The sequence below is a fragment of the Corvus hawaiiensis genome, chromosome 7 (genome assembly GCF_020740725.1).
Source record: "Corvus hawaiiensis isolate bCorHaw1 chromosome 7, bCorHaw1.pri.cur, whole genome shotgun sequence".
Classification (NCBI taxonomy): domain Eukaryota; kingdom Metazoa; phylum Chordata; class Aves; order Passeriformes; family Corvidae; genus Corvus; species Corvus hawaiiensis.
In genome coordinates this window covers 34307905-34321189 of record NC_063219.1, presented here as the reverse complement: position 1 = coordinate 34321189, position 13285 = coordinate 34307905, and the positions used below count along the sequence as shown (strand labels likewise).

Sequence of the window (13285 nt, the reverse complement as noted above, 5' to 3'; positions counted from 1 at the left end):
AAAACAGTGTCAGGCAAATGCTTTAAGTTAAAACTAGAAACTAGGTGGCATAAATACGTCAACACATTAGACCTTCATCTTTTTGAGAGAGAATGAAGAGACAGAGCAAGTGCAGAGGACAGAGAGAACAGCTGGGTCCCTTGAATGAAAACCTCAATTCTGCACAGCTTTCAGAGTTGCTGTGGCCCCAGTGCTACCTCCTCTGCAATACGGATTTTCCTGGGGGTTTCTTCAAGAACTTCCCAGCCCTCACAGTAAAGCAGCACACCGTGGCTTGTTAACCTGGTTGACATTTCCACTGATGTTTGTCTTCCCTGCTACCTTTATTTGTAAGGCCATGAGAGATCTGTAAGCAACATTATTTCAACTTCAACAGCTGAATTTTCCCAGTAGAATTTTACAATAAAAAAGCCAAAGTTGTGCAAGTCCCCTCCCTTTACCAAATCAGAAATGACCCTGTTCTAAGATAAGGGCTGGCTCTGCTTTCCAAAAGAAACAAAGAATGTACTTTGTACACTTTACTGGTGTAAATATTTAAACAAATAAACAGTTGCTATAAATTTGTATTCCACAGAAACAAAGTTAGCAATGCATCTCTGCCAGAAAAGCAACCAAAATTCTTAACTTAGAGATAACATCCTTTTTTCCCCAAAAGAATTCAAACATGAAACATCACATTATTACACAGCAGAACATGAACAGTAAAGAGCTCTCAACTACCTCTCCTTGATGCCTGTTCCCAGTGAGGAAACAGACCTCACCTGCTACAGCATCACTGCCTCACACATCCCAGGCATTAGAGCTATGCATCAAAAGGGGTTTTCAAGGCTTTGACACTTACATTCTTGTATTGCTAGTTTTATTTACTATGACTGACTTCCCACTCTGGTCCACGTTGTGCTCTAATCCAAAGTAAGCAGCTACCCTGTGCAACAGCATTCTATGGTAAGATGTCATTGGGGGAAACTTTTTTCTTGGTACTCTGGAAGAAAGGAATAGTAGCTTTATTAAATAAACAGGAACACTCTTGAATTCTTTTTTCCTATGAGAGTACAGTACTTACTCATTATTACCAATGAAATCTAAAATTTCCTGTTCTAATTTCAGCAGCATCATTCTGTCCCTGAAAATAAAAACACAGCAACTCACATATGAGACACTCCAATAACTGCGGTTGTATTCATCTTAAGAATACACAGATCAGAGCTGTGATCAAGGGATGATGGCAGACTGGAAATAGGACCACCAGGTGTCAAATGCAGTATTTTTAGGACAAAGTATTCTTTTTTTCCTATATTGTATTGAACCTTCCTAGAGAAACATGCTGTTCTGCTCTCGCATATCAGAGTACACAGATCCTCCATGAAGTCTCTGCCCAAGAGGCTCAGCAGGAAGTGCAGTCAAGGAGAAGACAGGATCCAGGAGGAGAAGCAGTGCTGAGGTTGTTCCTTGTTGGTTGGTGTGGGCAGAGGGGATGTGCAGAGGCCTCGGCTGGCCCTTGGATTGTGAAGGACATCAAGGGATCACTGAGAAAGTGATGGGGCACATCACCAACAACCAAGGGCTTAAAGCTGGCACATGTGGCAACATGCTGACATATCAGAAATACCAAAAGCTAAAACTCAAGGTGGTAGAAAGGAACACTGCTCTTGAAACTGCTTGCACTGGTTCTAATAAACTGTTAAGTTGCAATGAAATGCACTGATGCTCAGTTCATAATCTGTGCACATCAATTAACCAAGCTTCCCAGGCACTGTGCCTGGAAACCCATGGAGATCTTCACCTACAATTCCTTACTTCCACTGTGATACTTCATGACTTCAAACAGGAACCACCTATGAGTCTCACAGAGGTCTGTGCTTTCTAATTTTACTCTATAGGACTATGGCTTTGGCCATATTGTGGCTCATTTCATGTTTTTTCCCAATAAAATGGAATCCAAATAAATTATCACATTGGAAGTCCTAACTATGATATGAATGAATAACAAATAGCAGTGAAACAGCTTTTGTAGCAGAGCACAATTGCACCAAGTTAATTTCTTGCCTTGTGCTACAGCCACAAACCCAGCACAGAACCCATGAGGGCAAGAACAAACAAGGCAGACAGGGACACACTGCAAACCTCAGAGCAACAGAACCAGGTCAGCTCTGTTGCTAACCAATGATGGACTTGGATTAGGTCAGATTTGGTTTCTGATATGCAGAATGAAAATCTCTAGCTACAGTTATATGGTACAGCTAAAAAAATGCCTTTATCTATAAATTCAGTGCAAGACAGATTAGAGTCAGAGAAGACAGTTTGGTCTCTAACAAGCAGGTGCTAAGACAGTACAAGGTTTAGAGACAATGTATTGAAGTCCCTTCAGGGAGAGACTGCACACAGACTGAACACATTATTTGCATATTAAACATTAAAAGCATTTAAATCATTTCAATGTCCTGAACCTCTGCTCAAAAAGCAAACCAATTACAGGGGTGTTTTAGACAGTCTGTGCAACAGAATCTCACCCTGAATAACTGACATGGAGGGTTAGACATTTAAGAGGGGGAAAAAATAAAACCACAAACAAAAAAATAGGTAGTGTGACACCTCAGGCAACAAGAGGAAAGAAAAACGTAAAGAAAGCTGACATTATTGATTCTTACCTGGGATTGTTTTTTAATGTATTTACTAAAAATTCATGAAGATCTATACCAGTGGAATCTGTATACTCCTGGCTGGAATCTACGGGTGAGGGAGAAGAGAGCAAAATTACATTCTGAAGAAGCTTTTTTCCAATTATTGCTAAACATACTCTATATAGATCAATACTATATAACCATTAAGTACATTATTGCCAAAATTGAATGTTTCCAGTTTCCAGGCAAAAGGCCCACAAGTCAAAAACAAAACAGAAAATGCCTCCCACTATCCCCTAATTCAAGAGTAATACAGAAGCAGAGGTTTCAGTAACACCACCAATCTATTAACAACTGGCTGTATGTTGTGAAGCAGTTTATCACCTTGAGAGACCTGATTTCCATCAGCCTGCCACATTTTCTCACTATCATACACTGCAGTGTTGTGTACACACCTGTGGAGCAGCAGCCTATCTACTGAACTACTGCATGTTGCCCAAAGAAATTTTGCAGTTCAGAATGTAACAGTTTAACCTTCACCAGGTGGTGCTTTGTACTACTAAAAATCCTTGTTCTGTTGGGCTTTGTTTTCACAGCATCATGTTTAGATGTTTTCAAAAAGAAGTCTCAACCTTCCCCCTCCTTTCCTGTTCCAGTGAAAGTATTCAGTTACATACTATCCTCTAAAATCTGTCCCTGAAAGAAATTATTTAACCCCAAATCTTCCCTTGCATGAGCACCTTCTAGTTCCAGGCACTAGAATTCAAACCAACAGATGTTGGAACAGTATTTTTGGAATTGATTTCTTCCAAGAACTACTTATGTGTTAACCTAGTCTTAACTGAGTTAGGCACAACTCAAACTTATGCCCAGGTCCCAGCTCTTCCAGCTGCCCAGAATGTAAATGAAATCAAGTAAGTCTGAGCATTTATGGTTTGGAATTCTTTCGATTCTGAGGAGGAAAAGGCAAAAAAAAGGCTATGCCTGGTAAAAACATCAAGATTCAATAATTATTTACTTCAATTTTTCTAATTTGCAAGTGAGCAACGATTTAGTTATAATTACTAGAACTGATGGTAAGATTCCATAATTTTCTATTTTGGCACATCCTATATTGGGAAGTAATTAACCTTTAGAGGAGACAGTGGTTGAATTCAGAACAGCCACCTCCACCACAGGCATTCTATCACTTAGCTCTCAACTCCCCGTCATTACCTGCTGGGTATTTGGGGGTGGTGTTTAAGGCATCATTTCAAAGTCTGAGATTTATAAATGCAGGTAAAGTCCACCATCCCAGTGCTTTTTATTTCACAAATACCTGGCTGCCAGCTGGGACAAGCTGCACTGAAATTCCACATGAGGAATGCCTTATGGAATTGTGGGACATGAAATGGACAAGTGCCACTTGTCTCAAAAAGAGTTCCAGCTCTAAAGGTATTTCCTATACTCTGTCTCATCCAAGATATTTAGGTAAACATTCTGGATATTTAAAGCAAGAGCTGTCAAATGATTTGCCAACTTAAATGCATAAAGTCCTCTACCTGTAGGAACCATTATGTAGCATGGACAAAACAAAATTATGTCATTGATTTCACAGCTCTCTTTCAGATTAAAATCCAAATATTTTCAGCACATAGACTGTAACTTCAATCCAGAATGCAGGAATATTTAAGTGAAAACATAATACTTGTCCTTTTTATTTATGTAGTTCTACCCTTACTCCAAAACTTTATAGAAAAAAATCTAGATACTATCAAAAGTAAAATAAACAAAGGAGAACATTGACTCCTGTTGAATGAGGATCAGAAAAAGTACAAAGGAAACTGTGCCACTCACTTCAGTTTCACAAGTCCTGTAACAACAAAGCCTAGGAATAGGACAGGAGCTTCCACTAACTTGTGAAGTCAACTTAAAGAACCCTTGGACAAAACTGAGACAACACAGCTGTTTTTATGCTGCTCTGTACAGCCAGACAGGATAGAAAGGAAAAGCATTTGCTGGAGTGTTGGATGCAGTCTCAAAAGCTGTCTTTCCTTTGGAACCAATTCCTTCTCCAGCTCAAAGGTGTCTGATCTATTTACTTCATTTGCAAAAAAAATTTAAAAAAATAAAGCAATGTTTATGCAACAAAGACCTGGAAGCAGAACTGTATTTTCATATGTTCTTCATCTATACAGTGTATTGAAAAGCACAGGGAGAGATAGCAAACCTCTTGATAACATTTTTCTGGACAGTTTATCACTGGATTTTTCCTTTTCTGATTCATCTTTTGCAGGTTTTTCTTCTTTTTCAAAAGACTGTGACAACTGGATCTGAATTTTCTCCTGTCAAAAAGCAAAAATTAGTCACCACACAAATGATTTCAAACAATACCTGCAGGAGAAGTGTTCTGTACTATATTACCTGCAAAATAATGAAGTAAAAAAAAAATTGTCTACATATTCTGATTCCACATGTGCTCCATGTGGCCACACAACAAAATTATTTATCAATAAATCAGAAAGTACAGAGAAGGCATAGAAAGGACCACACACATTTTAGAATTCACACACACTTCCAGGCCCTGAATGCTATTGCAAAATGAGTTCAAAGTATCTTCTCCATACACATAAGAAAATATTCCGGTTTTTCAGGTGTATAAATTTTATACTGTCTCTATATTTTTAAGTCATGTCTCATCCACAATACTTTTTTCCTCCCCATTCTTCACAGTTCTTTTACTATAAAAGCTTGTTTCAAGTTTTGATTTGGTTCATACCAAGAAAAAATAAAACAAACAAAAAATTTGATTCTAAGACAGACCAGCATTTCTAGATCCACAAAAAAAGGGAAACATTTACAGTACAATATATCAAGGCAAAGTTTGCAAACCTGTCATCAAGGCTTAGTTTCATAACTTCCTGTGTATTTTGATAGAGTAGCTTTGTGTGCAATCATCTCAAAATTCATGGTTTCATACCAGTAGGTGAACCATTATAAAACCTGTTTCTCAAATACAGCAAAAAGTTTCCCTCTGAAATTAGTGACATAATGGTCCCCTAAATACCCTGAACAGTGCAAGACTGCAGTTTGTTTTTCATGGCTCTTCACTCTTTCTGGAGGTTGCCAGTGAAGGACCAACACATTTCAGACAGCCAGACCTGAGGAGTTTGGGAGCAATAGAGTCACTGTGCCTGAGGGACTTCCACAGGAGCAGTGGCCAAGTCCTGTCAGAGCCAGACTCCCCTGTCACGTTTCAACTGCCTCAAATGTCAATTCTGCTCCCCCAGATGCCAGCTGAGTCCATGCTGTCACCTCCACATTCCCAAGAACATCTTATCCTTCCCAATCCAGAGAACTGCCCCTCAACCACTCTTGCCTATCCCTCTTCTGCCCTGCACCTTAATCCTTTCCCACACAAGTCCTCACTCTTCCCTCAAGCCCATTCTCACCCACATCCAGGCCCCTGCTCTAAGCTCTGCTCTTGTGTCATTGCACAGCCTTGATCTCACCCATGGAATGCAGCCAGAGTTAAATTTAGCCAGGATCCACCAGGCTGGAGCCTGTTCACGTGCCCAGCCCGCAGCCACTCTTGCCTGTGCTGGCACAACAGGAGCGCTGCAGCACCCAGGCTGTGCTCCAACAGTGGTTCCCATCTGCAGCTTTGGGGCAACAGCCTTTTCAAATGAGGGAAAAAACCCCAAGAGTTTTACCAGCTCTCCCTTTCACTATGACTTTTCCCCACACTAAATGTTCCAATTAAACTTCCTAATTCATGAACACCCACTAAACAGCATCTCAGTGTGAATGAAGACTTCTCAGCTTTGGACAGTGGCTATAACCACATCTGATAAATACCATCCCCAGTCACCAGCAAGGAACTGTCTCATCTGATTCTTTCCTAGTCTTGAGAATTCACTTGGCTACAAACTTTAAGGAGACCAGAACCAGTCTTTGCATTCCTTACCTCATAAACCTGGGTCTAATTCAAATGACCAATTTATTTGTCACTATAAAATGCACTACACTTACCATTCACCAAGTAGCTGTGTAACCTTTATTCAAGAAAGAAATGTTTTTTCTTATTAAGAAATTATTCCTGACTTGGATTCACCAATGTGTTACCCTCCGTGTTACAACACCAACAACGAAAACAAAACTATCAGTAAATTAAGGAAAATTTCATCATCTGATGTTTATTCACCAGGAAAGTGACTGCCAACTTCTAAACTCATTCCAAGTAATGCATACAGCAATAGTTTAGTCAAAGGATCTCAGCAAGTAATCATTTTCATACTTCCTTCCCCAATGAGAGCTAAAAAAAGGAATCACCATCTGAACAGCCAGTTCTGCTACTACCACCAGCTCTACTTAAAAGTGTGATACACCAGAACTGGGTACCAAAGGGCACTTTCTTGTGATTTCATGCTATAAAAACTGTAGCATCTAATTAAATATGACCTACTTGACTGGAAAGCTGCTGAAAAATCTTTTAACTTCTCTTCCCCTATAAAACTCTCTTAATCCCACCCTGTTTGCAGCAGGTCTCTGCTGGCATTTGGACTGAACAGACTCCTTGCCCTAACTCAGATCACCCATCCCAAGCCCTCACTGTAGAAGAGGAAATTATCATCAAATTTTGATTAAACAAGGAAAAGCCAAACAAACACCCCAAACCATCAAAACCTGATAAATCCCACCACCTAAACACATTTGGGAAAAAGGTAAGAATATTTCTGAAAGCCCTACAGCCTGAGACTGGGCTTTTTACCAGGAAAACCAACATAAGTCAATAGATACTAACATTACAGCCCTTTGCCTTCTCCCCTCACTTCCTCTCCATCAGGTTATTTTACTTTGCTTACAAAGATCAACGTTTTGAAGGTTTATTTACTTGTTACCCATAATAACAACTGTCATTCATATGAAAACAACTCTTCCTTAAAAAAGGCTGAACTGGATCACCCTTTACTAGTGCTTGTACTTTGTATTGGAGCATAAGAGTCAGAACAACCTGATGTTTACACAACTGATGGCAAGAGAATATAGAATTAGTGTTACAAAGATAAAAGATCAAACATACCACAGTTATGTTCTTCCTCTCACAATAAATTTGTAAGCTTGTATTTCACAGCACCTTTTAGTAAAGGGCTGCCAGTGCTTTTTAACAAGGATTAAAAATATGCAAGGCTCTTATCTAGGTTTCTCAGGAAGAACCAGTATCCTGTTTCATGTTGCAATTGAAAATAGAAACACAGATCAGAAAATAAATTGATCTGCTTGAGACAATTTCTTTGGTCTGTCACCCTCTTCCATCAAAGCCTTCTGAGGAGAAACAGCCAGTGGTGCCAAGAGTGCCTTGGCTAAGTGCCTCCTACACCAACCTGTGTCAGGAATTTCACCCTGCTGGAGCTGCTGGTGTGAAGGGGGGACTGATGAACAGTCACAGACAAGACCATGGAGTTATCCCCAAACTCACACCAGTCCCTAGTTGAGTACATATATTTTTCATCCTATCAAGACTAACACTTCTTAATAATCAAAAATTGGGATTCTTCAAATATCAGCAGCAACATTATCCTGAATTTAATTCTTACTGTGTCTTAAAATCCATATTAAGTATTAACACAAAACTGGAAGCCACATTTTAGTTGCAATCACGGGTACAACAGAGCAGTGAGGGGAAGGGGAGGGGAAGCATCAGAGGCGATTCCCCTGCTGCCAGAGACACCTGTGCAAGGCATGCTCTTCCTTCTCTGAGCCACTGGAGCTCCCACACATGCCAAGCACAATTAATGCTTCAGAGTGTGGGGTTGGAGGCAGCCAGCAGCTGGCTGGCACTGATGAAGAACTCTTCCATGCTTTCCCTAAGATTGTTTGGGAAAGGAGGCCAAATGGGTGAAGAAACTGCCTGTGTGAGTTGTTACAGAGGGTCATGGGGGACCTGTGCCCCACAGGATGTGCACTCCAGCACCAGAACTTGTAAGAGATTCCCACTTCTAACTCTCCAACACATTTCTCCACCCTCCAGGGAAGAACTAAATTTGTTCTTGCAGTCATTTCTCTGCACAGCTATTGGGATTCATAAGCCATTTCTTCTACATTACTGCTTCTAAAGAAAACTCACAGCTAGCTCTAATTTTGTTCTTAAGGCAATCTGCTTTATGGTATTCCTTTTGTACAAACTTACATTACCACACAATTCAGTTCATTCTGCAGAACCAGCCTTGACATCCCTTCTACTGCTGTAGGGATTCCTTTCAAGAGCCACCTGGCAGCACACAGCTAAGGACAGATTCCCAGAGGACTTGGCCACAAATGCCACCTGAGGAGAACATTTCTCATAAATGTCTGACTTTAAACCATTCAACACATGGTCTTGTGTAGTGCTGGAGGTTGGAAAATCCTAATGCCTCTTATGTTGGAAATACACCATATGGATGAACAGGCCACCAGATCAGGCTTCTGTCTTCCTGTAATTCGCCACAGTGACTGAGAAAATTAAACCCCACTGTTTCAGACTGCACAGCTCAGCTTGACCAGATCTCTCAGTCTATTTTGTTATCTTATGGGAAACATTACAAAAGGATTGTAAATCATTGTAAACATCAATAGCTCTTCTGTTGGCTTTTAATCTTTTTACTCTGCAACCTATTCTAGAATATGACTTAGATTTTCATTAAAGTAGCAGGGCCAGTTTCTGAATTCCTCTAGTAAACACTCAACTTCTGGTGTATTAGTGAAAGCCTACAAAAATACTATTTTCTTATTTTTCCAAAGGAATAAAAAAAATACCAAACCTAGGTACTCTATGTTTCAATCTCAAAAAATTTTAATTAGCTTGACAAAAACCTACATGAGCTCTCAATGTCCATCCTTCCCCAGAACTGAATTACCACCCCTCCAGCAAAATCCCCTCACAGCCTGCTTTCTACTGCTTCCTTCTTAACCAAAGTGAGAGTTTTCATGAAAGCACAGTTTAGAAGCTTTTCAATAACAGCAAAAGCCTATTTCTGTTCTGATAGGCATGAAAAAAACCAGCATTTTGATGGCCCTCACTCATACACAGAACTAAAGCCAGCAGTAGGGTTTTGCTCTGAAAATACAGACTGGTATGGAGGTAAAATCAGGAAACTTGGATTTTGTTTAAATTCTCTAAAGTAATTTTACATATTTTGTTCAGCATGTAGGAACTTCTTTAAGTGTGTTGTATCATTTTTATAGATTAATTCAGACATACCTCAGGCAGATATTACAGACCTACCAGCAATTTGGACTAATATGCAGGAATTCAGTTACAACACCAGAAATCACAACTGTTTCCATTTCCAAAATATATCAAGCCAATAAATTATGCTCCATACTAATCACAATGTTTCTGTCTTACTGATTGCAGACAGCACTTAAGCAGTTTAAGAGTCCTTCAAGTGCACTGTAGGACTAAAAAGTTTAAGAAACTGACAAAGCCCCTCTTTCTGTCCACAGATATCAACTAGTAGAGCTCAGAAAAACAAAGCAGCAAATTCTGCCTCTGATATTATCACCTCTATTATATCTGTACTTAAAAAAAAAAATTAAAACCACATGGTGTCCACATATTTAAAGAATACCCAATAGATTTTCTTTTGAACAACAAGTTACTTGAAATTGTTCCAGAAACTTCAGTAAGGTGATTTTTACCTGGAGGTCCTGTGATATTTCAGCTGTGGGAGGTGGTGGATATTCTTCACATACAGCAAGGCTCCGAACTAACTTTAACTTTGTGTTTGACTAAAGGAAAGTATGTAAAATTAAAAACTATGGCTTATAAAAGATTATATAAATATACCATAAGCCTTTATTTTTTCATTCATTATATGAAAAACAAAATGGCTGAAAACTGCATTTTTAAAGTTTTCAACAGAATAAATAATTCCCTTTAGGATGAAAATACCCAAGCAATTGCAGATTTTGAAGGCACTACCAGCACAATAGAGCACATCTAATGAAAAGTAAATAAAATGTTGGGAAATAGTTTCTCTCCATAACAATAAAAAGCCACCAAAAATATAAAGGCAAATCACAAAAGCAGACAACTAGGCAAGACAAAAATCCAACAGAATAAAACGAAGCTACAATGCCAAAAAATAAAACTAAAGGCACTTTCCACAAAGTAACGAAGCTGCACCAAGCATGAAGGGCTCCCTTCGCATGCCAGCACACCGGGCTACTGTACCTTGGACCTTTTGGCTGTCTGTCCAAAGGACTGCGCTGGCCGCTGGCGTCAGGCACAACAGAGAAGGGTTACATTAAACTCAGTGGCACAAGTTTGTTAATGCAAAAGTCTGTACAAGAGAAAGCTTTGACAGTTAGCACTGGCACGGGCAGATCTGTGAAAGGAACAGCAGGTGCTTTTGGCTGACGGACTAGGCACTCTCCCACTTTCGTCAGGCTTGTCCTTGATTTCCCTTCTTCATTTATCAACAATAGACATTAGAGCACTTTAACAGGAACCAAACATTATCCTTGTTCAGTGGGATCCAAGCAGTTTACTCTCACAGCCAGCTCCCTACACTTTCAATTCTTGTTTCCTAATTTCCTTGGCAACATGACATGGTTTTTATAAATTTTCTTCCTATTCCTGAAACCTACCTGGAAGAATGATATTAAAAAAAGAAAAGCATTGCCTCTACCACGGGAAGAGATAACCAATTATGACCTATCATAAGCAGCTTAAGACATATGGGGTTTTTTCCTTTCATTTTGGGACCTCTAAAAGTATATTTCAAAATGGGCTACTGATCTTTTTTTTTTCTTTCATTTAGTAACTTATTATGCAATAATTTGCCTTTTTCTCCCCAAAGCCCTTCTTCTGTTAATTTGTTCCTTAAAAAAATAAAAATTACCAGGCTTTTACTACAGTATGCATAGCTGAAAGGTACATTTGAATCAACAAAAGCATTTAATGATTTTGTTAACTGCATAGTTAAAACTAACTAAACCCCCAGTGCCAGTAGCACAAGAATAGAAACATTTAGAGTGGCATCACATAATTTAAGTACTGGTTTCCCTGAAGAACTAAAACTGATGAATAGACAAGCTTTTAACAGAACTGGTTTTAGTGAGCACAAGCCCAATATTTGTAAGGAGAAATTAACATCATTAATGTAATTTCAAATGTTGTTTAATGGACAATATTTCCTCCTTTTAAAAGGAAAATAAATAGAAACTCCATTGGAAAACTCCATGAATGCAGCTCTCCTTGCCTTAGCTCACAGGAGATGTCTATCAAGTGCCTGAACTTCTTAGCAGGACATACAACATTGCTAAAAAGAACACCTCACCTACAGCAAAGAGCTCTGCCACGTAAAGGCAGAACTGCTTTTTCTCTCATTTTCCTCAAGTCCCACATGTCTATTTTGGATGTTGCACCAGCTTAGCTGAGGAGCAGCAGAAGGGGAGCTCATTTAAGCTCATTTCACTATGTAACAGCATTTAAAATAGCTGCACTGAAAACTAACTGAACTCATCAGCAGCTTTTTAAAGGAAACTTGCTGAGATTTTGAGCAGAGAAGACAGTTCAAATGCTTCCATACCTGGAACCATACAGAGACTTTGAGTTTTTCTGTTGCCTGCAAGATGTTTTTTCCTTTCCATCATCTCCTCTGAAAGCATTCCTTGCATGCTGAAAGCTGGCACTGCATATCCCTGAAAAAGCTTCTGTTACACCAAGCTACTAGATGTCAAAAACTGGATGATTTCCCAAGCTCCTATCAATTACTCCAGCTTCAATTAGCTGGTGTGTTCAAAACAAACAGTGCACATTTCAAGTCAAATCAGGACTGTCAGTGGTCCTCAGTTCACTGTCAAGAGGCAAAATAATCTATACTTGAGCAATTGCCTATCTTTTGCAAAATTTTGGAAGCTTTGAAGCCAGTATATAAGCCAAAAGAATATATGGAAACAAACACCCCAGATCCAGCATTTCATAGGACACAAGGGGGAATTCAACCCAGTTATACAGTATATCGAACTAGTGCTCTCTAATTAGGTAAGTCACACACATTTCAGTTATTTTTAAGAGTGATTTGGAAAAAAAAGAGAAGAAATTGTTGCTGGGACTAAACCAACACCAACAATATTGGGGAGAACTGGGGGGGCCACTGTAGACGGGAGGCTTTCCCTTACAGATACTTACAAGTATCACCCCACCCATCATATTCAAACTTTTCATCTAGAAACAACTGCCCTGTACAACACTCCTGGGATAGGTGTGGATTCCTGGCTTTCCTGTATGACTTTAAAGATGTCAAAACACGAAATCCGAGCCCGCAAACCCCAGCTGTAACTGTGAGCAGTAAGCACCACACAGGGGTCAGGTGAGAAGCTCTGGAACAAAGCTGGTACAGCCGGACTGCAGGCACAGCTCAGCTGAGGACGGCCTAGAAATCCAAACCCCAAAGTCCTCTGGTACCACCAGCAACTGCACTCTCAGAGCTTGAAGATGGGTGGGTACAATCCAATGATTGCTTTCTTGGACAAAACCACACTGACAGAGAATGACACCACTTCTACTGGAATTCCAGGAAGTAGGTAGCCAATGCACATTGGAGCTGTTAATGCACATTTTCTCTCTTTTCAGGCCCATCAATTTCATCTCTGTCCTAATTTCTCTGCATATACTAAGTTTTGCGCCTACAGAGCAT

General features: G+C 39.6%; 1 protein-coding gene across 13 annotated transcripts in view; it reads right to left on the bottom strand.

Annotated features, from left to right (window-relative positions):
• R3HDM1 (R3H domain containing 1) overlaps nt 1-13285 on the bottom strand; it is a 79693-nt gene that overhangs the window by 31852 nt on the left and 34556 nt on the right. For 7 of the 13 annotated variants that reach the window (XM_048308605.1, XM_048308608.1, XM_048308612.1 and 4 more), the window contains exons 4-9: nt 10816-10857; nt 10281-10370; nt 4831-4945; nt 2649-2727; nt 1064-1123; nt 842-982 (exon numbers count right to left, since the gene is read on the bottom strand). In XM_048308605.1, coding sequence (XP_048164562.1) covers nt 842-982; nt 1064-1123; nt 2649-2727; nt 4831-4945; nt 10281-10370; nt 10816-10857 — 527 coding nt within the window. Of the gene's footprint in view, nt 1-841; nt 983-1063; nt 1124-2648; nt 2728-4830; nt 4946-10280; nt 10371-10815; nt 10858-13285 lie in introns of those variants that run through there. The other 6 variants (XM_048308613.1, XM_048308617.1, XM_048308611.1 and 3 more) reach the window with 5 other exon arrangements.